This window comes from Eleutherodactylus coqui, chromosome 4, assembly GCF_035609145.1.
Source record: "Eleutherodactylus coqui strain aEleCoq1 chromosome 4, aEleCoq1.hap1, whole genome shotgun sequence".
In the NCBI taxonomy this organism is placed as follows: Eukaryota; Metazoa; Chordata; class Amphibia; order Anura; family Eleutherodactylidae; genus Eleutherodactylus; species Eleutherodactylus coqui.
Genome location: NC_089840.1, coordinates 268,475,032 through 268,502,302, shown reverse-complemented (window position 1 = coordinate 268,502,302; position 27,271 = coordinate 268,475,032). Strand labels below are relative to the sequence as shown.

The following is a 27,271-nucleotide window of genomic DNA, read 5'->3' as shown; positions in this document are numbered from 1 at the left end:
TGTGTGCCCTCACACATTCACTGGTCCCAACACCTCCTAACAGTCTGGTCAGACGCTCCTCTCTACTGGTGGTCTGTAGGGGGCGTCCTGAGCCCGGTCATCTTGTGTGCCCTCACACATCCACAGGTCCTAACACCTCCTAACAGCCTGGTCAGAACGGCCGGTGGGGGACAGTTCATCAATACGACCAGCCAGCTTCTCACATTCCAATAATGCGCCCCCTCTCAGACTCTGGTAACGGGGTGAAATCTCTTCTCTGCGTCGTAGAGGCATCTAGTGGTCAACAAGCTCTACACAAGCGGAAGAACAGGTCCCTACACACAAGTAGCCTCCGAGAGCCTTTTATAGACTAAGGGGAACCACTTTTAGGGCCTCAGGTGACAAGACTGTTCATCTAATCACCACAATTCTAATCATTAACATATTTGCTACTATACAAAGCATCACTTATCCTGTACTGATCCTGAGTTACATCTTCTATAATACTTCAGAGCTGCACTCACTATTCTGCTGGTGGAGTCACTGTGTACATACATTACTTATCCTGTACTGATCCCGAGTTACATCCTGTATTATATTCCAGAGCTGCACTCACTATTCTGCTGGTGGAGTCACTGTGTACATACATTACTTATCCTGTACTGATCCTGAGTTACATCCTGTATTATACTCCGGAGCTGCACTCACTATTCTGCTGGTGGAGTCACCGTGTACATACATTACTTATCTTGTACTGATCCTGAGTTACATCCTGTATTATACTCCAGAGCTGCATTCACAGGTCTTCAAAGCTAAAATCTCCCAATTTTCCCTGCTTTTTCAGTTTCTGTGCAAAACGTATTCTGGTGAATTTGTATTCTGAGAAGTGCTATTCTTATACTATCTACTATACACTCAAAATAACTGCCTCCCTCTACATTAACCCCTTCCTGCCTCATTACGTAAGGGTACGTCATCGGAGCGGGGTACTTCCCGCAAAATTACGTACCCTTACGTCATAGGGATAGCGCGAGATCATAGCAGATCTCACACTATCCCGCAGCGGGAGCCGTCTGTCAGTGATAGCCGGCATCCCGCTGCGACAGCGGGGGGCATCAGACTTGCGCCCACTCGCCGTTAACTACTTCCCTGCCGCGATCTAAGTAGATCGCGGCAGGGAAAGGGTTCACAGAGGGAGCGCGCTCCATCTGTGACTCCAGCCAGCTCTCGCGATAACATCGCAAGAGCCCGTTTCGTTGCTATGGCAACAGGACACAGGATATAAGCGATAAGGTATGGCAGGAGAGAAGTCCTGCCATGCCTTATCGTAGCGATCTGCAGTGCTGTTGTGAAAGTCCCTCAGAGGAACACAAGTGATGTAAAAAAAGAGAAAAATAAAGATCAACAAATAAAAGTGTAAAAAAAAAGTTAAAAACCCTTTTATATGCTTTTTCTTATATTAGCATAAAAAAATTCCAACATATTTGGTATCGATGCGTCTGTAACGACGCATACAATACATTGAACATGCTTTTTACCCTGCACGGCAAAAAGTGTTAAAAAAACGCTAAAAAGGGATAAAAAAACGCATGTACCTCAATATGGTACCAATAAAAATTACAGCTCGTCTCGCAAAAAATAAGCCCTCACAGAGCTCCATCCATGGAAAAATAAAAAGTTACAGGACTTTGAATACAGTGAGTTTAGAAAAAAAAAATAATTTCCAAAAAAAGGGCTTTTATTGTGTAAAAGTGGAAAAACCTAAAAAAAATAACAATTTTGGTATCGTTGTAACCGTACCGTCCCGCAGAAAAAAAATGTATTGTGTCATTTATGCTGCATAATTAACGCTCTTAAAAAAACCCCCAAATCTATGGCGGAATTGATGCGTTTTCTCTCCCTATGATCATAAAAAAATAATAAAAGTTTTACAGTATAGTCTATGTAACCAAAAATGGCACCGATAAAAAATACAGTTCGCCACACAAAAAACAAGCCCTTATACGGCCGCGCCGACGGAAAAATAAAAAAGTTATGGCTTTTGAAAAATGGAAATGAATAAATACCAAAAATCGTTTGGTCCTTAACGTCAAAGTAGGCCGTGTCATTAAGGGGTTAAATGAGCTAAGCTATTGTTCTCTCTACACTATTATGGACCTATCGTCAGTATAGTCAGGATGCTGTAGAGGTGGACAACTTCTGTAACAGTGGGTCTGCTGACTGTTTCCAATGCAACCAGCAGAATTATGAATGCAGCTCTGGATTATAATAGAGGCTTTAAATATACAGAGTCGAGTAACATTATTATGACCATCAGTTAATGTCCAGAGTAACACCCATGTGCCATAACAGCAGCTAGACAGGCTGGAGGTGACTCAATAAGGTGCAGGTAGGTTGTCTCAGGTAGCTGGAGCTATGCTGACTGCAGTGCACCCACAGTTGCTGGAGGGTGCGTGGGGGAGGATCCATAGAGTGAACACAACGATCGAGGTGGTTACACAGATGCTTAATTGGGCTCAAGTCTATGGAATTAGGGGACCAAAAAAGTACTTGGAAGTCTAGGTCGTGCCATTCCAACCACTGCTGGACATTTCCAGCCATGTGAAATGTTGAATTGTCTTGCTGGAAGATCCCATGTGCCCCAGGGAAGACAAACAGCATGTATGGGTGAACATGAGCTACAAGGAAAACCTCCCCAGACCAGAACGCTGCTGCCACCAGCTTGTGCAGGGTGCAGGGTGTTTGTACTCTGATGTTTATCACCTGACACACCAACGTCCATCCGTTCGATGAAGCATAGAACATGACTCATCAGCAAAGGCAACTCTTTGCCAATCAGCGGTGGTCCAATTGGAGCCGGCGGCTCCATTGAAAAAAATGGTCTACCACCACCCTTGCATTGTTTTTCAGGGAAAAGCTTTACATCCGCCACTGCCGGGACCCCCGCGGGGATAAAAGACATAAAAGTGGTTTAAAAAACAAAAAAATAGATACTCACCTTGCTTCAGCTGCCGGGGCACAGCGACGTCTTCTCCTGCTGTCCCTGCACTGTGGTGCTGATCTACCAGCAAGCGGGGATTTTCCCCGCCTGCTGAAAGAGCTGAATGTGATTGGCTGAGCTTCAGGGAGAGCTGTCTGTGATTGGCTGAGCACCTCAGCCAATCACATTCAGCTCTTTCAGCAGGCGGGGATTGTAAATCCCTGCCTGCTGATTGATCAGCACCACAGCAGGAGAAGATGCGGCTGAGTCCAGGCAGCTGAAGGGAGGTATCTATTTTTTTAAAACCACTTTTACTTTATTTTCAGGGAAGGGCTTATATTTAAAGCCCTTCCCTGAAATCATTTGCCGGCAGCAGACTCCTCTACTGCAGCTGACATGTGTGACACAGATGTGGCAGGTGCAGCAGCATGGAATTCTTTTAACTAGCAGGGATAAAGGAAACATCTGCCGCATGCAAACGATGTGCTCTTCATCCCTGCGGGAGTCACGGCAGCGGTGGACAGGTAAGTATATTTTTTATTTATTTTTTATTTTTTACACTAAAATCTTTCTTTTTCAGGGAAGGGCTTATATCTAAAGCTCTTCCCTGAAAAATAATGCAGGGAGCCAGAAGACCATTTTTTTCAATGGAGTCGCCGGCAGTAGCCGCGGCTCCATTGAAAACAATGCACAGACCTGCATTCACGCGTGTTTTTGCACATACATGGATGTGCACCTATGTACGCGCAAAAAACACGCTCGAGTGAAGCCACCCTAAGGATAAGTGATTGGGTTCCCGAGAGTAGAGTCTATCTTCAGGCTGCTGAGGAGCACCCATCTAACACCTGTGGGTTTGCTACTACAGAGGCGCATGAGGGCACCATCAGCCTTTGTGCCGCTGAAGATGGAGGAAAAGGAGAGACCGCCGGACCATATGTAAAGTGCATTGGAGTAAGTGAGCCTAAATGTTTTCCCCTCAAAGTCCCACCACAAGAGAGAGCCGTAGTGAGTAATTACCCTTGTAAGTGACAAGAAGTTTATACAGTTACATAATAGTGCAGAAGTCTACTGAACCTCTGAAGATAATATTGAGATTTATTGATGATTCCTATGTGGCCGACTGGAGTATAGATCACCGTATAGTGGTACCACCGTAACTGACACCCACGCGTGCTGAAGTCTGTGGCCATTGACTATCATGTCAAGTAATTGCTGACTATGTACTAAGTTTTCCTGCACTGTAAACTCTGCATACTGAAGTCTACTGTATTTCTTGAAAAGTCACTAGTAAAGTTTTACTAGTAAAGGGGGAGGACCGTCCTTTCCGGAGGAGCCGTGGTACTATACACTTGTCCAGTGAAATTAATGCACCGAGTGTGAATGTCGGTGTATGGAACAGTGGCGTCACGAACTGACATCTACAACCCCCATCATTGTCTGCCATTCCAACAAGAAAAAGTTATATATAGTTTATTCCTCGGCCCCGTGTACAATTCTTGGCAGTCACTAACAGGATATATTTATATATCTTTATCTGTAACCAGCCCGTTGCAGAATTTGGCCTCACGAACAGGCTCGTTGCAGTGCCATTTGTCCACTCAGGATACACTTTCACCACAGCAGCACACCAACAGTTAATAAACTGCACTGTTTGAGAAATGCCACCCCCCTGGGCCCGAAAGCCAATAATCATCCCTTTTTGCCACTTTGATAAATCAACATGACAACAATGGATGATATATAAGCAGACAGCCTATCGCACAACGTATATACCCCCCAAGCCAGCCCACCACCTATCATTTCTTTCATGGGCGCTGCGCTACTAACTTTAAAAGTAGGAGGTGCTAATTATAATGTGACTCGATGGTGTATTTAAAGGGGTTGTCTTTATACCTTTTTAATTGAGTACAACTTCTTCACCCCTCCCCCAATTAATTCTGCATTTCCTGATGAAACATAAAGAAAGCTCCAACTTCATGTCTTACCATTTGTTCTCCGCAGACCACTGTTGGGTACAACGTTCCTGTTCCTCAGCAGAACTCCGCTTTCTCCTTGTCTTTAAACACGTCTAAGAGCTGTGTGAACGGAGTGGCATATGTCTTTACTATTGGCGTCACTCTCAGGTACTACTAACCTCATTGGAATATCGGAATTTTTGGGAGGCCGTTTTATTCTCACCCCTTGAACCTCTTATCTTTCAGGTACAGAGGAAACCGACATCAAACCAACATGGTGATCATTGATATTACAATGCTTTCAGGATACCAAGCAGATTACTGGACTCTTAACCAGGTATATTGCATTAGTCACGGACTGCTACATCCTATTGCAACATTTGGCAGTAGGGTCTGACTTGGAGCCAGTTATATTTCCACCATGAGTTATGAAAAGCACATGCTTTAATAATATATCATAGAAGGTCTGATTTGAAGAGGTTTTCTCAGGACTTGAAATTGCTTCACCACTGCTCAGTCTTTCCTTGTTGCTGCTGACCAGAAGATGTAATTACTGAAGCCAATCACTGACCCCAGTGGTGACCTTCTATGGCCAGTGATTGGCTGCAGCAGTCCTGGTGAACACCAACGAGGATGGACAGAGCAGATTTATAAAACTTGAAGTGGTGGGAAAACCTCCACTGATCACGGGATCAAGTTGCAGTCTGTCCACACACAGCAGGCTTGTCATGGCTGCAGGGGCACAAGTGTTGGCACATGCATTTACATCCACAGTTTACATGGTTGCAAGGCTTCCGTCCTTTCAGCAATACATCCGGTGACTGCAGTTCACTCGGCTTCCGCAGCCAGAGGACTTCAGGGCTTTTCCACAGCTTACACACTTCAGTTGCGCCCAACTTCTCTCAGACCTCTGGTCCTTGGTACTCCACAACAACACTCAACTATAGTGGTCCATTTAACTTCAGTGGCACACTTCACTCAATCCCTATGGCTAACTTCACTTCTGTGGTTCACTTCACCATAGTGGCTCACTTCACTTAAGTGGCGCTCTTCACTACAGTGGCTCACTCAACCACAGTGGTTGACTTAATTTCTGCTGTTCTTTTCAGTGGCACGCTTTATTACAGAGACTCACTTGACCACAGCTGCCAACTTCACTTCTGGGGTTCACTACAAATCAGTGGCCCACTTCACTTCAGTCAAACACTTCTAGTTCTTCAGCTTTGCTCACTTCTGTTCACACGGCTCCACTACATGCATTACACTCATGCATGCGTACCACACCCTGCCACCTTTGCCACCAATAGGCACTTCCCTGCAGGGTCAGCTATCATTCATCCGCAGAGTTATATACCCACCCAGTACTCTAGCTGGTTATACAAACTTTAAAATGGCCACCACATTGGGTTGGAAACATGAACCACTGCACATATAGCATGACTCTCAATCTCATTTTCCTGAATAAACATGGCCTTACCCCCTTAATATTAATATGACTCTGCAGGTAGCTGTCTTTGAAATCTTTAGAAAATTTACTAATTCTTGTTTTCATTTTGCCACAGTTGGAGTTATCAAAAGTGGTTGTCAACAGTGAAACGGTGAACAACCATGTCATCTTGTATCTGAAACCTGTGAGTTGTCATGTATTTCCCACTAGCTGATTACCCGGTGTTGCCCGTGTATTTTATTTTTAGACACGAAAATAATTTAAATATGTGTGTGTACTGATTGAATATATTAGTATATGAGGAGGAAGAGGTCATATGTGTGATATATTAGTATATGAGGAGGAGGTCGTCTGTGTAATATATTGGTATATGAGGAGGTTGTCTGTGTAATATATTAGTATATGAAGAGGTCGTCTGTGTAATATCTTACTGCATGAGGGGGAGGCTGTCTCTGTAATATATTGGTATATGAGGAGGAGGTCGTCTGTGTAATATATTCGTATATGAGGAGGCGGTCATATGTGTTATATATGTGTATATGAGGAGGGGGTCTTCTGTGTAATATATTGGTATATGAGGAGGAAGTCATATGTGTTATATATGTGTATATGAGGAGGAGGTCATCTGTGTAATATATTGGTATATGAGGAGGAGGTCGTCTGTGTAATATATTGGTATATGAGGAGGAGGAAGTTGTCTGTGTAAGATATTAGTATCTGAGGAGCAGGAGGTCTGTGTAATATTGCCGTAATTAAAAATCAAAAACTCACCGACTTCCCCAGTAATTTTTGTTGCTAATAGCAACCAATTTCAGCTCAGCTTTCAATTGTTATACTGCTGAGGTAAAATGAAAGTTGTGCTGTGATTGATTGCTATGGGAACATAGATTTCCTTTTCAACAGCTTTCATAAGAGTGGGTGCTGGGCTCATTTCTGTGTGGTACATAGCGGCTTAGTGCTGGTGTGAAGCTGTGAAGTAGTTGGAGCAGAGGAGGAGGTTGTCTGTGTAAGATATATTACACAGACCTCCTGCTCCTCAGATAATAATATTAGTATGTGAGGAGGAGGAGGCCGTTAGAGATGAGCGAGCACCAAAATGATCGAGTGCTCATTACTCGAGTCGAACTTTCAGTGATGCTCGAGAGTTCGTTTCGAGTAACGAACCCCATTGAAGTCAATGGGCGACTCGAGCATTTTTGTATATGACTGGTGCTCCGCTAAGGTTTTCATTTGTGAAAATCTTAGCAAATCACCAAAGTCATGTAAAAAACACAGAAATGGATAGGCAGGCGAGGAGCAACATGCAGGGCTGCATTTCGGGCTCCGAGGTCTCACTATTAAGCCACAATAGTAGCAAGAGTGAGACCCCCCCCCCTGCACTGTCAGCATAAAGATCGTTCTCCTCTGCCACAGCTGTAACAGCTGTGGCAGAGAAGAACGATGTTAGCCCATTGAATTCAATGGAGCCGGCAATACAGCCGGCTCCATTGAAAGCAATGGGCTCCTGGCGAGCGCGGGATGAATTTTCGGGAAGGGCTTAAAAATATAAGCCCTTACCTGAAAATCATCCTAAAATGTGTAAAAATAAAAAAAATGTATACTCACCTTTCCGCTGCAGCCGGAGTTCAGCCGCGTCTGGCCGGCAGTTCTCCTGAACTGCTTTCTGTAGTATTCAGCAGGTGGGGATTTAAAATGACAGCTGAGAGCTGCCCCTGATTGGTCCCTGCGTTGAGTCAATCAGAGGCAGCACTCACTCACCCATTCATGAATTCATGAATGGGTGAGTGAGAGTTGCCTCTGATTGGTGAGGCTGTGACCAATCAGAGGCAGCTCATTCAGCAGGTGGGGATTTTAAATCCCCGGCTGCTGAATACTACTCACAGCAGTTCAGGAGAACTGCCGGCCGCGGCTGAACTCCGTCTGCCGGGACAAGGTGAGTTTATTTTTTTTTTTACTTTTTACACATTTCTGGATGAATTTCAGGTAAGGGCTTATATTTTTAAGCCCTTCCCGAAAATTCATCCCGCGCTCGCCGGCAGCCCATTGCTTTCAATGGAGCTGGCTGTATTGCCGGCTCCATTGAATTCAATGATCAGTGCTCATTTAATCGAGACGAGTACCGCGTGGTGCTCGTCTTGAGTAACGAGCATCTCGAGCACCCTAATACTCGAACGAGCATCAAGCTTGGACGAGTATGCTCGCTCATCTCTAGAGGTCGTCTGTGTAATAGATTGGTGTATGATGATGAGGAGGTCGTCTGTGTTGGATAAGACTACGAAATAAAAACATCTGCTCAAGTGCAATTCCGGCATTCCCCACCCGCCTCCACAAGGGTAGTGGGGCTGTCTTATTCCCTCATTCACCCATCCCCATAGGATGAGATATATATATATATACTAGCTGATATACCCGGCTTCGCCCGAGTTAATTTGGTACTGGTGTTTATCTGGTGTTCACACGGAAAATTTTATGAAGTTGTGCTTACTTTAGAGATACTGAGGAAAAAAATATGTTCACCATTTTGCATAGTTCTCTGCGTTACCCAGGAAATACCACGGGGAGGTAACCATGCGACGTTTCCTTTATATAAAATGACATCAGGAAGTGAGAGAATTAGATTACGTACGTAAAATTTGAACGCTAATTCTTTTGCGCTTAGAATTGAATAATCGAGTTGGGACCCATTAGCTTTTCCTATTTATGACATATTCAATGCTCGTGCCAAATTTCCCGTTTCTATGACACCGGAAATTGAGAAAATTACATTCCGCACGTAAAATTTGGACGCTAATTCTTTTGGGCATAGAATTGAATAATGGAGTTGGGACCCATTAGCTTTTCCTATTTATGACATAATCAATGCTTGTGCGAAATTTCCCGTTTCTATGACACCAGAAAGTGAAAAAATTACATTCCGCACGTAAAATTTCGACGCCAATTCTTTTGCGCTAGAATTGAATAATCGAGTTGGGACCTATGAACTTTTCCTATTTATGACATAATCAATGCTCGTGCCAAATTTCACGTTTCTATGACACCGGAAAGTGAGAAAATTAGATTCCGTACGTAGAATTTAGACGCTAATTCTTTTGCGCATGGAATTGAATAATGGAGTTGGGACCCATTAGCTTTTCCTATTTATGACATAATCAATGCTCGTGCCAAATTTCCTGTTTCTATGACACCGGAAAGTGAGAAAATTACATTCCACACGTAAAATTTCGACGCCAATTATTTTGCGCTAGTATTGAATAATCGAGTTGGGACCCATTAGCTTTTCCTATTTATGACATAATCAATGCTCGTGCCAAATTTCCCGTTTCTATGACACCGGAAAGTGAGAAAATTACATTCCGCACGTAAAATTTCGACGTCAATTCTTTTGCGCATAGAATTGAATAATCAAATTGGGACCCATTAGCTTCTACTATTTATGGCATAATCAATGCTCCTGCCAAATTTCCTGTTTCTATGACACCGGAAAGTGAAGAAATTACATTCCGTACGTAAAATTTGGACGCTAATTCTTTTGCGCATAGAATTGAATAATGGAGTTGGGACCCATTAGCTTTTCCTATTTATGACATAATCAATGCTCGTGCCAAATTTCCTGTTTCTATGACACCGGAAAGTGAAGAAATTACATTCCGTACGTAAAATTTGGACGCTAATTCTTTTGCGCATAGAATTGAATAATGGAGTTGGGACCCATTAGCTTTTCCTATTTATGACATAATCAATGCTCGTGCCAAATTTCCCGCTTCTATGACCCCGGAAAGTGAGAAAATTAGATTCCGTACGTAAAATTTGGACGCTAATTCTTTTGCGCGTAGAATTGAATAATCAAGCTGGGACCCATTAACTTTTCCTATTTATGTCATAATCAATGCCCATGCCAAATTTTAAGTTTTTATGGCATTGGGAAGTGACAGATTTAGATTATGTACGTAAAATTTCGACGCCAATTCTTTTGGGCTAGAATTGAATAATCGAGTTGGGACCCAATTACTTTTCCTATTTTGGAGATAATCTATGCTTGTGCCAAATTTCATGTTTCTACGAAATCGGGAAGTTGGAGAACTTTTGGCGAGTCAGTGAGTGAGTGAGTGAGTCAGTCAGTCAGTCAGTGAGTCAGTGAGGGCTTTCGTCTTTATATATATAGATGTATGGTGCCAACGTATTCCACCCTGCTCTACAGAGATCGTCCCAGACGCCAGTGAGGTTTACAATCTAATTTCCACATCTCAGACATATATTAGAGCCAATTTTCCAATTTCATAGTAAGCAAATTAACCTATCCAATTATTTTTGGATTGGGGGAGTAAACCAGAGAACCAAGGGTAATCCTCTAAACATTGGGAGAACATCCAAGTGCCAAGAGATGTTCTTCTTGATCCAAACCAGGACCTAAGAGTTCCAAGATGCGGAACACTTAGCCACCATGTTATTAGTCATTGTAATCTAAGGAGATGTGAGGACCTGTTATTTATGAGGGTACAATGGTTGATCCATGAGGTCCAATGTGACAGATAGAAGAGTCAACTGAGGCAAAGCTAAAGAACCTACAGTAGGTTCACTAGTAGTGGACCACCTCTACATGTGTCTATGGTTATGTGTTGACTAATGTATTTTATCTGTATCTCTTCCAGATTTCCAGTGAGACAATTTACATGTCTTTCAATGTTATAATGGGCAATAGGGTGCTGAATGTCAAGACTGCTTCCGCCTATGTGTACGATTACTATGAAATAGGTAATTCAAAAACTGTCTACATAGACTCCACAGAAGTAGATAAGAATGGTAGGACCATAAGCAGAGGCGTAACCTGAAGCTTCTGGGCTCCCATGCAAAATCTGTAGTGGGGCCCCAAATATAATGCTTTATTCATAGTACTGTGCTCCCTATATGGGGAAGAGAGGCCTTATGGGCCCCCTAAGGCTCCTGGGCCCAGGTGCAACCACATCCCCTGCATCCTCTATAGTTACACCAGTGACCATAAGGTCTGTAGAAGGAGGGGGCAACTTGAGGTTCTTTAGCTTTCATCAAAAATGCTTCTTTAAGATTCCTCATACAGTAGATGTATGAAAAATGGGGGCGCAGTTTGTACTCCCTGTTACTCTGTGCATACACTGTTTCTACACAGTGTACAGTAAGCATGAGATGCCAGTCAGCTAGTGATTGACTTGGGGGGGGGGGGGGTGCACAAATAATGCCAATAAATGGCAAAGGGAGCAGCTTCATATGAATTCAATAGGCAATATTTATGGTCCAATAAAGCCTAGCAGACTGCTTAGTTCTAATTGTCACCCGGCATGAAACTTTTACAATCTACTATCATGCTTCCCAACTGTCCTGGATTCTGTAGGACAGTCCTTTATTGGGACGCTATCCCGCAGTCCCAGGTAGCAGGGGGTATGACCCAGGCTAGGGCTACTAACAGGGGTCACTATTACTACTGGGGCCACTATGGTGGTTAGTATTACTACTGCGGCCACTTTGGGGGGGTCATTATTATAACTGAGAGTACTATGGCGGGTCACTATTACTACTGGGGCTACCACTGATAGGAGCAATTTTACTACTAGGGCCATTATGGGGGTCATTATTACTGTGAGTGGGTCACTGAGGGACACTATTAGAGTAGTGACCCACTAGCGATATATTTTCTTGCGATGCATGATTAAGAAACCAATGGTTTTCCATGGTTCCATACTCGTTTGTGATTTTTACTTCTAAGTCTTGCAGTGCAGAGAAAAAATCTGCGATATCGCTCAGCGTTTTCAATGAGGCTGGTGGCAGCCCCATTGAAAACTTAGGGAGTACATCACAGACTTCTGCCACAGCTGTGGCAGCTATGGCAGGGGATTACTTAATCCCCACGGGGACCGCGGGGATGAAGGAATTATCTGCCAGAGTTGTCACAACTGTCACAGCTGTGGCAGAAGTCTGTGATGCAATCCCATTGCTTTCAATGGGGTCGGCACTGCAGCGGCCCCATTGAAAGCAGTGGGTTGCAGGCAAACCCTGCAGCGATGATTTTCAGGGAAGAGCTTGAAATATAAACCCTTCCCTGAAAATCATCCCTAGGTTTAAAAAAAAGTTTAAAAAAAATTACACCCACCTAGAAGTGCCGTCTGGCTCTTCTCTCCAGCACAGAAGTCTTCTTCTTCTTGAAAAATCTCCTCCCCAGAAAGTGCTGGTCTCATTGGCTGAGCGTTCAGCCAATCACAGGCAGCTATTCATTTTTCAATCCCTGGCCCCCAGAAGACAGAAGAAGACTGACAGGGCAGGACAAAAGAGCCAGACGGCTCTTCTAGGTAAGTATAATTTTTTTTTTTACAGCTAGGGAGGATTTTCAGAGAAGGGCTTATATTTCAAGCCCTTCCCCAAAAAGCATCACTGTGGGGGTGGCCTGCAATCCGCTGCTTTCAATGGGGCCGCAGCAGTGCAGACCCCACTGAGTGCAATGGAATAGCATGACAGACTTCTGCCACAGCTGTATTCCCTACCGCCCGACCCATTGAAAACAGTGTGCGATATTGTAGTTTTCTCTGCTCTGCGAGGAACTCGCTCTCACAGTGCAAGAAAAAATATTGCTAGTGGGTAGCCACCCTTACTGTGAGGGGGTCACTGAAGAACACTATTACTGTGAGCGAGTATCTGAAGGGCACTGTTATGGGGTACAGAGGGCATGTATTTGTGTAAAAGGGGTGTGGCTTGTCATAAACATTTGCCGCGGCACACTATGTGCACCGATACAGGTGTCCCTCTTTTTAAACAAGTTGAACGATATGCTAGTATTACTATGCTTGGCTACAGGGCACAATTAGATATACATTTGAAAAGGTGTTTACAAGGGGGAAAGCATGGTGGGAAATGTTCAGTAGGGTGAAACATTACAGCATCCCTTTAATAGAAATACTATGAAGACAGGCTTTAAGGCATTTACTAGGCCTCTGGCTACTATGACAAACATTTGCAAGAACAGAATGACAACCAACAGGAACAGAATGACAACCAACAATGACAGCAACGTCCAACGGGTTAGATGTCTTGGATTGGAGGCATTTCTCTGTAACATGGGGATTATGAAGTGAGGATAGAGATTTGTAGTATCATTGGATTAACATCTTGGACTTCTTTCTACAGGCGAAAATGGTTACGCATCTTACCACCACCCCTGTGCCTAACAGTCATAGAGAGAGGCTCAAGACGTTCAGAAACACCGGTCTGAAGAACTCCAACATTTTTAAGTAGTGTACTACAAAGTAAACAGGAAAAAATAGAATAGAAATAAAAATATTGTGCAAAAAAATATTGTCTAAAAATGGTCTTTTGAAAAAGTTTCACTGTTTATATATACTATATGGCATAAAGTATGCGAACACCTAAGTGTCTCATCCATATCTGCAAGTCTTGGCTAAGCTTTCCTTCCAAAAATTCAGTTTGTGACTAGGATATTGTAGATGTGCTATACGTATACAGTATATACTGTAACTACTAGCAGCTTCCCGCAAAAACGCTGTGTGATGATAGAACTTTAGTGGCCATAGCAGCCTCTTTATTATATACCAAGCATACAAAGATAGTTGCATAAAATATAGAGATGAGCGAACACCAAAATGCTCGGGTGTTCGTTATTCGAAACAAACTTCCCGCGATGTTCGAGGGTTCGTTTCGAATAACGAACCCCATTGAAGTCAATGGGCGACCGGAGCATTTTTGTATTTCGCCGATGCTCGCTAAGGTTTTCATGTGTGAAAATCTGGGCAATTCAAGAAAGTGATGGGAACGACACAGCAACGGATAGGGCAGGCGAGGGGCTACATGTTGGGCTGCATCTCAAGTTCACAGGTCCCACTATTAAGCCACAATACCGGCAAGAGTGCCCCCCCCCCCCCTCCCAACAACTTTTACTTCTGAAAAGCCCTCATTAGCATGGCATACCTTTGCTAAGCACCACACTACCTCCAACAAAGCACAATCACTGCCTGCATGACACTCCACTGACACTTCTCCTGGGTTACATGCTGCCCAACCGCCCCCCCTCCCCCCCACAGCGCACACCAAAGTGTCCCTGCGCAGCCTTCAGCTGCCCTCATGCCACACCACCCTCATGTCTATTTAGAATTGCGTCTGCCATGACGAGGGACCGCAGGCACACACTGCAGAGGTTGGCACGGCTAGGCAGCGACCCTCTTTAAAAGTGGCGGGGCGATAGTCCACAATGCTGTACAGAAGCAATGAGAAATAGAATCCTGTGCCACCGCCATCAGGAGCTGCACACGTAGGCATAGCAATGGGGAACCTATGTGCCACACACTATTCATTCTGTCAAGGTGTCTGCATGCCCCAGTCAGACTGCGGTTTTTAATTCATAGACACAGGCAGGTACAACTCCCTATTGTGAAGTCCCTGTGGACCCACAGCATGGGTGGCTCCCTGGAACCCACCGGCGGTACACAAAAATATCCCATTGCATTGCCCAACACAGCTGAGGTAGTAATGTCGTGCATAATACAGGTGGGCATCGGCCCACACTGCATGCCCCAGTCAGACTGGGGTTCTTTACAAGTGGAAACAGATGCATTTATAATTCCCTGTGGACCCACAGCATGGGTGGGTGCCAGGAAGCCACCGGCGGTACACAGAAATATCCCATTGCATTGCCCAACACAGCTGAGGTAGTAATGTCGTGCTTAATGCAGGTGGGCTTCGGGCCACACTGCATGCCCCAGTCAGACTGGGGTTCTTTTCAAGTGTACAGATGTAGTAAAAACTCCGTGTGCACCTACAGCATGGGTGGGTGCCAGGAAGCCACCGGCGGTACATAGAAATATCCCATTGCATTGCCCAACACAGCTGAGGTAACGTCAGCTGTAATGCAGGTGGGCTAAAAATTCATTTGATTACACTGTAGGCGAGGGCCCACAAAAATTGCTGTATCAACAGTACTAATGTACATCCAAAAAATTGGCCATGGCCAGCCAAGAGGGCAGGTGAAACCCATTAATCGCTTTGGTTAATGTGGCTTAAGTGGTAACTAGGCCTGGAGGCAGCCCAGTGTAACGAAAAATTGGTTCAAGTTAAAGTTCCAACGCTTTTAAGCGCATTGAAACTTTTAAAAATTGTTCAGAAAAATTATTTGAGTGAGCCTTGTGGCCCTAAGAAAAATTGCCCGTTCAGCGTGATTACGTGAGGTTTCAGGAGGAGGAGCAGGAGGAGGAGGAGGAATATTAGACACAGATTGATGAAGCAGAAATGTCCCCATTTTGGATGGTGAGAGAGAACGTAGCTTCCATCCGCGGGTGCAGCCTACGTATTGCTTACGTATCCTTGCTGTCCGCTGGTGGAGAAGAGAAGTCTGGCGAAATCCAGGCTTTGTTCATCTTGATGAGTGTTAGCCTGTCGGCACTGTCGGTTGCAAAGCGGCTACGCTTATCTGTGATGATTCCCCCAGCCGCACTAAACACCCTCTCCGACAAGACGCTAGCCGCAGGACAAGCAAGCACCTCCAGGGCATACAGCGCTAGTTCAGGCCACGTGTCCAGCTTCGACACCCAGTAGTTGTAGGGGGCAGAGGCGTCACGGAGGACGGTCGTGCGATCCGCTACGTACTCCCTCACCATCCTTTTACAGTGCTCCCGCCGACTCAGCCTTGACTGGGGAGCGGTGACACAGTCTTGGTGGGGAGCCATAAAGCTGTCCAGGCCCTTAAAGACTGTTGCACTGCCTGGGATGTACATGCTGCTCGATCTCCGCACCTCCCCTGCTACCTTGCCCTCGGTACTGCGCCTTCTGCCACTAGCGCTGTCGGCTGGGAATTTTACCATCAGCTTGTCCGCAAGGGTCCTGTGGTATAGCAACACTCTCGAACCCCTTTCCTCTTCGGGAATGAGAGTGGGCAGGTTCTCCTTATAGCGTGGGTCGAGCAGTGTGTACACCCAGTAATCCGTTGTGGCCAGAATGCGTGCAACGCGAGGGTCACGAGAAAGGCATCCTAACATGAAGTCAGCCATGTGTGCCAGGGTACCTGTACGCAACACATGGCTGTCTTCACTAGGAAGATCACTTTCAGGATCCTCCTCCTCCTCCTCCTCCTCAGGCCATACACGCTGAAAGGATGACAGGCAATCAGCCGGTGTACCGTCAGCAGCGGGCCAAGCTGTCTCTTCCCCCTCCTCCTCATCCTCCTCATGCTCCTCCTCCTCCTCCTGTACGCGCTGAGAAATAGACAGGAGGGTGCCCTGACTATCCAGCGGCATACTGTCTTCCCCCGCCCCCGTTTCCGAGCGCAAAGCAGCTGCCTTTATGCTTTGCAGGGAATTTCTCAAGATGCATAGCAGAGGAATGGTGACGCTAATGATTGCAGCATCGCCGCTCACCACCTGGGTAGACTCCTCAAAATTACCAAGGACATGGCAGATGTCTGCCAACCAGGCCCACTCTTCTGAAAAGAATTGAGGAGGCTGACTCCCACTGCGCCGCCCATGTTGGAGTTGGAATTCGACTATAGCTCTACGCTGTTCATAGAGCCTGGCCAACATGTGGAGCGTAGAGTTCCACCGTGTGGGCACGTCGCACAGCAGTCGGTGCACTGGCAGCTTAAAGCAATGTTGCAGGGTGCGCAGGGTGGCAGCGTCCGTGTGGGACTTGCGGAAATGTGCGCAGAGCCGGCGCGCCTTTACGAGCAGGTCTGACAAGCGTGGGTAGCTTTTCAGAAAGCGCTGAACCACCAAATTAAAGACGTGGGCCAGGCATGGCACGTGCGTGAGGCTGCCGAGCTGCAGAGCCGCCACCAGGTTACGGCCGTTGTCACACACGACCATGCCCGGTTGGAGGCTCAGCGGCGCAAGCCAGCGGTCGGTCTGCTGTGTCAGACCCTGCAGCAGTTCGTGGGCCGTGTGCCTCTTATCTCCTAAGCTGAGTAGTTTCAGTACGGCCTGCTGACGCCCACCGCTGTGCTGCCACACCGCGCGACACCGACTGCTGGCGACATGCTGCTGCTAACACATCTTGATTGCGAGACAGAGGTTGCAGAGGAGGAGGAGGAGGAGGAGGGTGCTTTAGTGGAGGAAGCATACACCTCCGCAGATACCACCACCAAGCTGGGGCCCGCAATTCTGGGGGTGGGTAGGACGTGAGCGGTCCCAGGCTCTGACTCTGTCCCAGCCTCCACTAAATTCACCCAATGTGCCGTCAGGGAGATGTAGTGGCCCTGCCCGCCTGTGCTTGTCCACGTGTCCGTTGTTAAGTGGACCGTGGCAGTAACCGCGTTGGTGAGGGCGCGTACAATGTTGCGGGAGACGTGGTCGTGCAGGGCTGGGACGGCACATCGGGAAAAGTAGTGGCGACTGGGAACTGAGTAGCGCGGGGCCGCCGCCTCTATGATACTTTTGAAGGACTCCGTTTCCACAACCCTATACGGCAGCATCTCAAGGCTGATGAATTTTGCTATGCGGACGGTTAACGTTTGAGCGTGCGGGTGCGTGGCGGCGTACTTGCGCTTGCGCTCCAACAGTTGCGCAAGCGACGGCTGGACGGTGCGCTGAACTACACTGCTGGATGGGGCCGAGGACAGCGGAGGTGAGGGTGTGGGTGCAGGCCATGAGGCGGTAGTGCCCGTGTCCTGAGAGGGGGGTTGCATCTCAGTGGCAGGTTGGGGCACAGGGGGAGAGGCAGGGGTGCAAACCAGAGGCGGTGAACGGCCTTCGTCCCACCTTGTGGGGTGCTTGGCCATCATATGTCTGCGCATGCTGGTGGTGGTGAGGCTGTTGGTGTTGGCTCCCCGGCTGAGCTTTGCGCGACAAAGGTTGCACACCACTGTTCGTCGGTCGTCAGGCGTCTCTGTGAAAAACTGCCAGACCTTAGAGCACCTCGGCCTCTGCAGGGTGGCATGGCGCGAGGGTGCGCTTTGGGAAACAGTTGGTGGATTATTCGGTCTGGCCCTGCCTCTACCCCTGGCCACCGCACTGCCTCTTGCAACCTGCCCTGCTGATGCCCTTGCCTCCCCCTCTGAAGACCTGTCCTGAGTAGGCGTTGCACACCAGGTGGGGTCAGTCACCTCATCGTCCTGCTGCTCTTCCTCCGAATCCTCTGTGCGCTGCTCCCTTGGACTTACTGCCCTTACTACTACCTCACTGCAAGACAACTGTGTCTCATCGTCATCGTCCTCCTCACCCACAGAAACTTCTTGAGACAGTTGGCGGAAGTCCCCAGCCTCTTCCCCCGGACCCCGGGAACTTTCGAATGGTTGGGCATCAGTGACGATAAACTCCTCTGGTGGGAGAGGAACCACTCCTGCCCAATCTAAGCAGGGGCCCGAGAACAGTTCCTGGGAGTGTTCCCGCTCCTGAGCAGGTGTCATTGTAGTGGAGTGAGGAGGCTGGGAGGAAGGAGGAGCAGCAGACAGAGGATTCTGATTTGCAGCAGTGGACGGTGCAGAACTGCGGGTGGACGATAGGTTGCTCGAAGCACTTTCTGCCATCCAGGACAGGACCTGCTCACACTGCTGATTTTCTAATAACCGTCTCCCGCGTGGACTCATTAATTGGGCGATGAATGTGGGGACGCCAGAAACGTGCCTCTCTCCTAATCGCGCAGCAGTCGGCTGCGACACACCTGGATCAGGAGCTCGGCCTGTGCCCACACCCTGACTTGGCCCTCCGCGTCCTCGGCCGCGTCCACGTCCTCTAGGCCTACCCCTACCCCTCAGCATGCTGTATTACCAGTGATTTGATTTCACAGGCAGGAAATAAATTGGCGCAAGACAGCAGGCCAAATATAATTTTTTCCCTTTTTTGAAAACGAAAGGCCCCACTGCCTCCAGTGAATGAATAATCTAAGTTTAATAACTGTGCTGTGTCCCTGCTAATGTGTCACAGAACTTGAGGGTAGCAGAGTTATTAACTCTGGCAGAGCAGGTATTTTTTTCCCAATTAAGGAAAGCAAATGGCGAAGCCAGCAGTAAACCGTAGCTGGGTGCGTCTGATTTTTTAACGTTGTACACGCAGCTCACACGTGTCCACAGCCCTTAGGACGGACAGAGGCAGGACAAATAGATTTCGTTTCCCTTTTTTTACACCAAAAGGACCCACTGCGTATATTCAATGAACATGAGAAGTTTAATAACTGTGCTGTGTCCCTGCTAATGTGTCACAGAACTTGAGGGTAGCAGAGTTATTAACTCTGGCAGAGCAGGTATTTTTTTCCCAATTAAGGAAAGCAAATGGCGAAGCCAGCAGTAAACCGTAGCTGGGTGCGTCTGATTTTTTAACGTTGTACACGCAGCTCACACGTGTCCACAGCCCTTAGGATGGACAGAGGCAGGACAAATAGATTTTGTTTCCCTTTTTTACACCAAAAGGACCCACTGCGTATATTCAATGAACATGAGAAGTTTAATAACTGTGCTGTGTCCCTGCTAATGTGTCACAGAACTTGTGGGTAGCAGAGTTATTAACTCTGGCAGAGCAGGTATTTTTTTCCCAATTAAGGAAAGCAAATGGCGAAGCCAGCAGTAAACCGTAGCTGGGTGCGTCTGATTTTTTAACGTTGTACACGCAGCTCACACGTGTCCACAGCCCTTAGGATGGACAGAGGCAGGACAAATAGATTTCGTTTCCCTTTTTTTACACCAAAAGGACCCACTGCGTATATTCAATGAATAATAACTGTGTTGTGGCCCTGCCTACACAATTCTTTCCCTGTAGTATCAATGGAGGGTGCAATGCTCTGCAGAGGCGATTTTGAGAAAAAAAAAAAAATGCAGCACAGCTAACAGCAGCCAGCACAGTACTGCACACGGTTAAATATGGCCCTAGAAAGGACCGTTGAGATTCTTGAAGGCTACACTCACTCCTAACACTCTCCATGCCTATCCAACACTTCTGTCCCTAATGCCGGGTGCAACGCTCTGCAGAGGCGATTTTGAGAAGAAAAAAAAAGGCACTGCTAACAGCAGCCAACACACAGGTATTACTGGCCCTAATAAGGACCTTTGGGGTTCTTGAAGCCTACACTAACTGCTATTTCTCTCCCTACAGCAGCTCCGGTACCAGCAGCACTGCCCCGCGGGAGGGGCCGACTTTTATATTCGGGTGACATCTGATCTTCCCAGCCACTCACAGCAGGGGGGTGGTATAGGGCTTGAACGTCACAGGGGGAAGTTGTAATGCCTTCCCTGTCTTTCAATTGGCCAGAAAAGCGCGCTAACGTCTCAGGGAAGGAAGTGAAAGTAACCGGAACACCGCATGGTGTTCGTTACGAATAACGAACATCCCGAACACCCTAATATTCGCACGAATATCAAGCTCGGACGAATACGTTCGCTCATCTCTAATAAAATATAATCCTACCCAGATAACCAACAAACAATTGTGTACCCATAGGGGTTGCAGGGTTGCAATTGTGACCAGGCCCTTAAGCCGAGGTGACCAGAAGCCCCCGGCACTACAGTAACTGTTGCTGCTCTCCTCTACACCCTGAACTTCCATTCCCCCAGAAATATGTTTTACCTTAGGGGGCTCTATTCCTTTAAGTCGGTACAATGTATGTTTTCTCTGAGTGAGAATCGGGGGACCTTATTATTTTGTGGGGGACAGAGAGGGTTTTTTTCCCCTTTTTGATGGTACAGAGGGACCACTATTACTTTGAGGTTCACACATCGACCACTATTACTTGTATGAGCACTATTCCTTTGAGGTTCACAAAGGGACCACTATTACTTTGTCTGGGCACAGAGAGACTACTATGACTTTGAGGAAGCACAGATTCCAGGATAATGTCCCCTGTGGGTCAGCTGGTTTGAATTTTTCTATTGGATATTAACTGGCCCCTATTGTCTTGTCACATCCACGTTGATGTGTGCGCTAGCTGCATTACTAGTAGAGGCTGGCACTTCCCTGCTCTGGGCCAACATTCTGAACCGGTAAGGGGCATACCTAAAGGCTCAGGAGCCTGGGTACAAAAGTTCACACACCCCCTCCCATACCCATACCTAGATTGTGCTACATACAGCTGCAAAATGAATTTTCATACGTGATCTAGCCCCTTGGCGTAATCTTTGCAAATATGACGTATTTCCTTCACTACATGAAAATTTGTTTGTAGCACCTTAGGCCACTCTCACACACACACAAACACACAACACTTTTTACCACCATAAGCGTGGCATCCCGAGCGCCGTACAAACCACTGTACAATGCTCCCATTGATTTTAATGGGGTTACTCAAACCTGCTCTCGAACACCGTGTTCCTGAGACCGCGATTTTCGAGAGATGTCTGTTCTATTTTTGCATTTTTATGTGTTTTAATGCACCTACTCGCCCATCACAATGATGGGATGCATTAAAAAGCACTGTCCAACGCTGTATCATGCATTCAAAAATGTGGCTCGAAATTGCCGTAAAAATGCCACGATTTCAAGCTGTGTTTTTTTGAACACGTGTGAGAGTGGCCTTAGGGTGTGTTCATGTTTTTGTTGTACTTTTGAACCACAATTAAGAAAAACACATTAAAAAACTGCATGCTGTATTCAAAGACCACGTACGTTATTAAGAAACTGCATACACTATTAAAAAAACCACATGTGTTTTTGATGCATTTTTTAATTGTGTGCAAAGTGTGCAATTATGTAGAGTATATACACGAAGATGTATAGCTTATACCAGCGATAGATAGATAGATAGATAGATAGATAGATAGATAGATAGATAGATAGATAGATAGATAGATAGATAGATAGATGAAAAAATAGATAGATATGAGATAGACGACAGATAGATATGAGACAGATGATAGATAGATAGATAGATAGATAGATAGATAGATAGATAGATAGATAGATAGATATGAGATAGATAGATATGAGAGAAATAGAAAGATATGAGATAGATAGACAGATGACAGATATGAGATAGATAATAAATAGATAGATAGATAGATATGAGATAGATAGATAGATAGATAAATAGATATGAATATGGATAATATATATATATATATATATATGAGATAGATAGATAGATGGAATATAGACAGATATGAGATAGATAGATGAGATAGAATATAGATAGATAGCTAACAGGCAGCTCTCGCGAATGAATGACAGGCGAGAGCTGCCTGTGATTGGCTGAGCGCCTCAGCCAATCACAATCAGCTCTTTCAGCAGGCGGGGATTTTAAATGCCCGCCTGCTGATAGATCAGCAGTACAGAGTCGGGGACAGCGGAGAGAAGACGTGGCTGAGCCCGGGCAGCTGAAGGGAGGTGAGTATGTATTATTTTTGTTTTTTACACTACTTTTACTGGTTTTTCAGGGAAGGGCTTATATTTAAAGCCCTTTCCTGAAATACAATGACAGAGAGCCGGCAGCAGGATCCTCTACCACAGCTGTCATGTGTGACAGCTGCGGTAGGAAATTGAAGAATTCCTCTGCTGCATCTGTCACAGATGTGGCAGGTGCAGCAGCTGGGAATTCTTTTAACTAGCGGGGATGAAGCAAACATCTGCCGCATGCGGCAGATGTGTTCTGCATCCCCGCGGGGGGACGCGGCAGCTGTGAAAAGGTAAGTTTTGGGGGTTTTTTTACACTAAAATTATTGTTTTTCAGGGAAGGGCTTATGTGTAAAGCCCTTCCATGAAAAACAATTCAGGGGTGCCGGCAGACCATTGTTTTCAATGGAGCCCCCTGCTCACATTGACTTCAATGGGGTTCATTACTCGAAACGACCTCTCGAGCATTACAAAAAGCTTGGCTCGAGTAACGAGCACGTGAGCATTTTGGTGCTCGCTCATCTCTAACAGGTAGATAGATGACAGATAGATATGACATAGATGATTAATAGATAGATATGCAGATGGATATAACATATATAGATATGAGAAAGATATATAGCTATTAGGTAGATAGATATTAGATAGACAGATATGAGATGGGTGGATGGATGGATAGATAGATGACAGGTAGATTTGATACAGATGATAAACAGATAGATTAGATAGATAGATAGATAGATAGATAGATAGATAGATAGATAGATAGATAGATGTGAGATAGGTGAGAGATATAGATAGATGTGAGATAGGTGAGAGATAGATAGATGTGAGATAGATAGAATATAGATAAATATGAGATAGATGTAAGATAGATAGATATGAGATAGATAGATAGATATAGATATATAGAAATGAGAGATAGATGGATATGAAATAGATGATAAATAGATAGATATGAGATAGATAAAAAGATAGATATGAGATTGAAAGATACGAGATAGATAAACAGATATGAGAGATAGATAGATATGGGATTGATAGAGAGAGATAGACACGGGTAGATAGATAGATAGATAGATACCCCAGATTACTTCCCTATGTAAGGAGACCAGCAGGCACGGAGACGCTGTACACTTTGCAGTAGCGCAGGGGGATGACATCAGCAGCAGCAGCTTCCCCTAGTCCATGCTATTTGAGTGTCTGCCTGTTCCTCTCCTCCCCCATTACTCCTCGCCTTCTTCCTTGCTGCTCTTCGGCTCGTTCTGTCAGCTGCACAACAGCAATCATGTGGCTGGCAGTGAGACCAGCCGGGAATGCACTCTATGTGCATTTGTATATGGCGGATGGCGGCTTCTGGGCCCCCCTCAGTGCAGGGGACGGGTCGCCATTGCGGCCTCAGTGATCCCTGACGGTACACCAGTGCACTAATCGCATTACTACCGGGGTGGAGCTCTGTCATGGCGGCACCCAAGAAAGGTGAGCAGAACTTTATTCTATGTGTACCTGTTGGAGTGGCATTTGAAACTGACCAGCATTATAAGGACCGAGCAATTTTCATAGTCACATTGCAAGAGCCATAACTTGTTGACATAGTAGTATAAGGGCTTCTTTTTTTGTGACACGACTTGTATTTCTTAATGGCACTACTCTGCGGTACATATAATCTGTTGTATAACTTTTATTACATTTTTTAAGGGGAGGATGGAAGTCCCCCATCCCCAGAAATTCTGTCATTGTTTTCACGGTTTTTTTCAGAGCATTCACCATTTGTTATCTGGCTCAGTACAATTGCTGTGGTACCAAGATTATATAGATTTTTTACTACTTTCACACAAAAAAACTCATGCTTTTAAAGAAAAACTATTGAATCTGCATTGCCGTATTCTAAGACCCATAACATTTTTATTTTTCTGGCTGTGGAGCTCTGTGAGGTCTTCTTTTTTTGTGGGAAGTTGAAGTTTTTATTGGTACCAGTTTTGAGGTATGTATGAGTTTTGAATTGCTTTTTATTATGGTTTTGGCAGGTGAACAAAGGAAAAACAGCAATTCTGGTATTACTTTTTAAAATGATTTCTATGGTGTTCACCAAGCGACAAAAATTACAAGACGTTTTCATTGGGTCATTACGAATGAGGTAAAACCTAGTATGTGCTGCTTTTTAAAAAAATAGCTGTTTTATCTATTTAAAACAGGTTTTTGAGACGAAAAACGCATATTTTTTTAATTGGATTTTTTAAAAATTAAACCAATTGGACTTTTTTTAACACTATTTTTAGTCCCTCCCAAGCAACTTGAAGATGCGATCATTCGATCATTCAGATAGTACACTACATTACTTATGTAGTATATTCCATGATGCCTATGACATCGGCCTATTAGACTCTGCCAGAAGAACGGCTTAATAGGCTGAGTTACATGGTAGACAGGGAGGCCTTTGTCAGGCTTCTATCTGCCATGGGAACTCATTGGTACCTTGTGATCAAACTGCAGGATGCTGATGGATGAAAGGAGGCCCCTCCTCCTGCCATCTGCGTACATGCAGCAATACTTGTGATTGTAGCATGTAAGGTCTTAAACTACCAGGATCTCAGGCTTATCCATTCCAGACAGTTACAGCAGGAGCCTGGCTGTCAGAATTCAGCAAGCCACTGCCTTAAAAAAATGTATGTGCTGGTTTAAAGCCCATTAGTAACCGGCATAAAAAGATGTATTGGTGGTCACTATAGGGTTAAAGAAACAGAGTACTATTGTCTTTTTTTAATATAATTGGAAAATATCCTGAGATATAAAAAAATACAAAATAGAAGAAACGCTTTAATTACAGTATTTCTAACTTTTTCCACAAGATGGTGATATAGGGTCACTACATCTACATTTTTAAGACTTTTTCATATCGATATGCCAAGAGATTCATTTTAAGTTCAGCACTCAATAAATACTGAATTCTAAAAGAGAATCCACTGTCTATACCGTATCATGGGTGCTTTATTTTTGTGATCCTATATATCACATTCTTTGCTGCCCATCATGCATTACGAAGATAGTACACAATCTCAGATTGGTATGTTGGAGCTTAAAATGTTTAATTTGGGATCCATTGTGGAGCAGTGATGATAGTCTCTGTTCAGGGCTCCATCAATTATTCAGGGTGGGGAGGGGCTACAAAGAGCAACTCTCTCTGTGGAGCATGTGGCATTAAAGGGGTTGTCCCGCGCCGAAACGGGTTTTTTTTTTTTCAACCCCCCCCCCCCCCGTTCGGCGCGAGACAACCCCGATGCAGGGGTTAAAAAAGAACACCGCACATCGCTTACCTGAATCCCCGCGCTCCGGTGACTTCTTACTTACCTGCTGAAGATGGCAACCGGGATCTTCTCCCTCGGTGGACCGCAGGGCTTCTGTGCGGTCCATTGCCGATTCCAGCCTCCTGATTGGCTGGAATCGGCACGTGACGGGGCGGAGCTACCAGGAGCCGGTCTCAGGCACGAGCGGCCCCATTCAGAAAACAAGAAGACCGGACTGCGCAAGCGCGTCTAATCCGGCGATTAGACGCTGAAAATTAGACGGCTCCATGGAAACGAGGACGCTAGCAACGGAACAGGTAAGTGAATAACTTCTGTATGGCTCATAATTAATGCACAATGTACATTACAAAGTGCATTAATATGGCCATACAGAAGTGTATAGACCGACTTGCTTTCGCGGGACAACCCCTTTAAGTGGGCAGCTCATTGAGTTGAAAGGGCATTGTGTAATGCTTCATTTCGCCTGTGGTGGCACTGCAGGGAAAACAAATACTTGTTACTTGGTTCCACGGATGGTTGCTGGAAGTAACAACCAGTGATCAGCTTATATTTGGGAGCCTATCTAATGAAAGGGGATTGGACAAAGTAGAATCTTTTCATGATTTCTTTATTTTAGATGTCCTTTTACATTTTTTCTATCTGAATAAATTAAAGAGGTTGCCTAGGTCTGAACTACTGATGACCTTTCTCTAGGATGGATCATCAGTAGCTGATTGGCCATGGTCTGTTGTTTGGGACCCCTGCGATCAGCTATTAGCAATAGCAACAGTACATGCAATTCCTCCCTCCCATGAAGCTATGTATACAGCTTCTGGCTCCACAGAAACCTGACAAAGGACTGATCACCGCGGGTCCTCAACAGCAGATTCCCACTGATCAACTATTGATGACCTATCCTGGACAAATCTTTAAAGGGGTTTTCCTACTAATAATATTTGTCTAATTGACAAATGCCTAATCGCTGGGAGTGTGACTGCTGGGACCACCATTGATCCCGACATCTGCACACTCCAAGTTCCACATTTGAATGGAGCGGTGGTGCTAAGGTAACCATCACTCCATTCACTTTTATGGGACCGAAAAAGATCAACGTGCCTGGCAATCTTCCTTCATTCCATAGAAGTGAATGGGGCGCTGGTCACGCATGTGTACCTCCATTCCATTTATATGGGGATCTCAGTGCTTGGACTCCCCAGCAGTCAGACATTTATTGCTGAATCAGGAGACAAGGTGTAAATCCATTAATGGGAAGTCCGCTTTAATTTAGTTTTCCTCACCCAACAAGGCCTTTGTATAAATTGCTTACTTACACTTTGGTGTGCAATGATGCA

The 27,271-nt window shown here is 45.5% G+C and overlaps 2 protein-coding genes across 2 annotated transcripts in view; both read left to right on the top strand.

Moving 5' to 3' along the window:
• Positions 1-13,615, top strand: part of LOC136624981 (alpha-2-macroglobulin-like) — a 68,463-nt gene extending 54,848 nt beyond the window's left edge. The window contains exons 18-22 of the mRNA XM_066598907.1: positions 4,961-5,082; positions 5,161-5,251; positions 6,477-6,545; positions 11,011-11,113; positions 13,511-13,615. Coding sequence (XP_066455004.1) covers positions 4,961-5,082; positions 5,161-5,251; positions 6,477-6,545; positions 11,011-11,113; positions 13,511-13,551 — 426 coding nt within the window. The 3' untranslated portion in view covers positions 13,552-13,615. The remainder of the gene's footprint in view (positions 1-4,960; positions 5,083-5,160; positions 5,252-6,476; positions 6,546-11,010; positions 11,114-13,510) is intronic.
• The window catches only part of LOC136626339 (ovostatin-like), a 206,366-nt gene that overhangs the window by 92,532 nt on the left and 86,563 nt on the right, over positions 1-27,271 (top strand). The window lies entirely within an intron of this gene.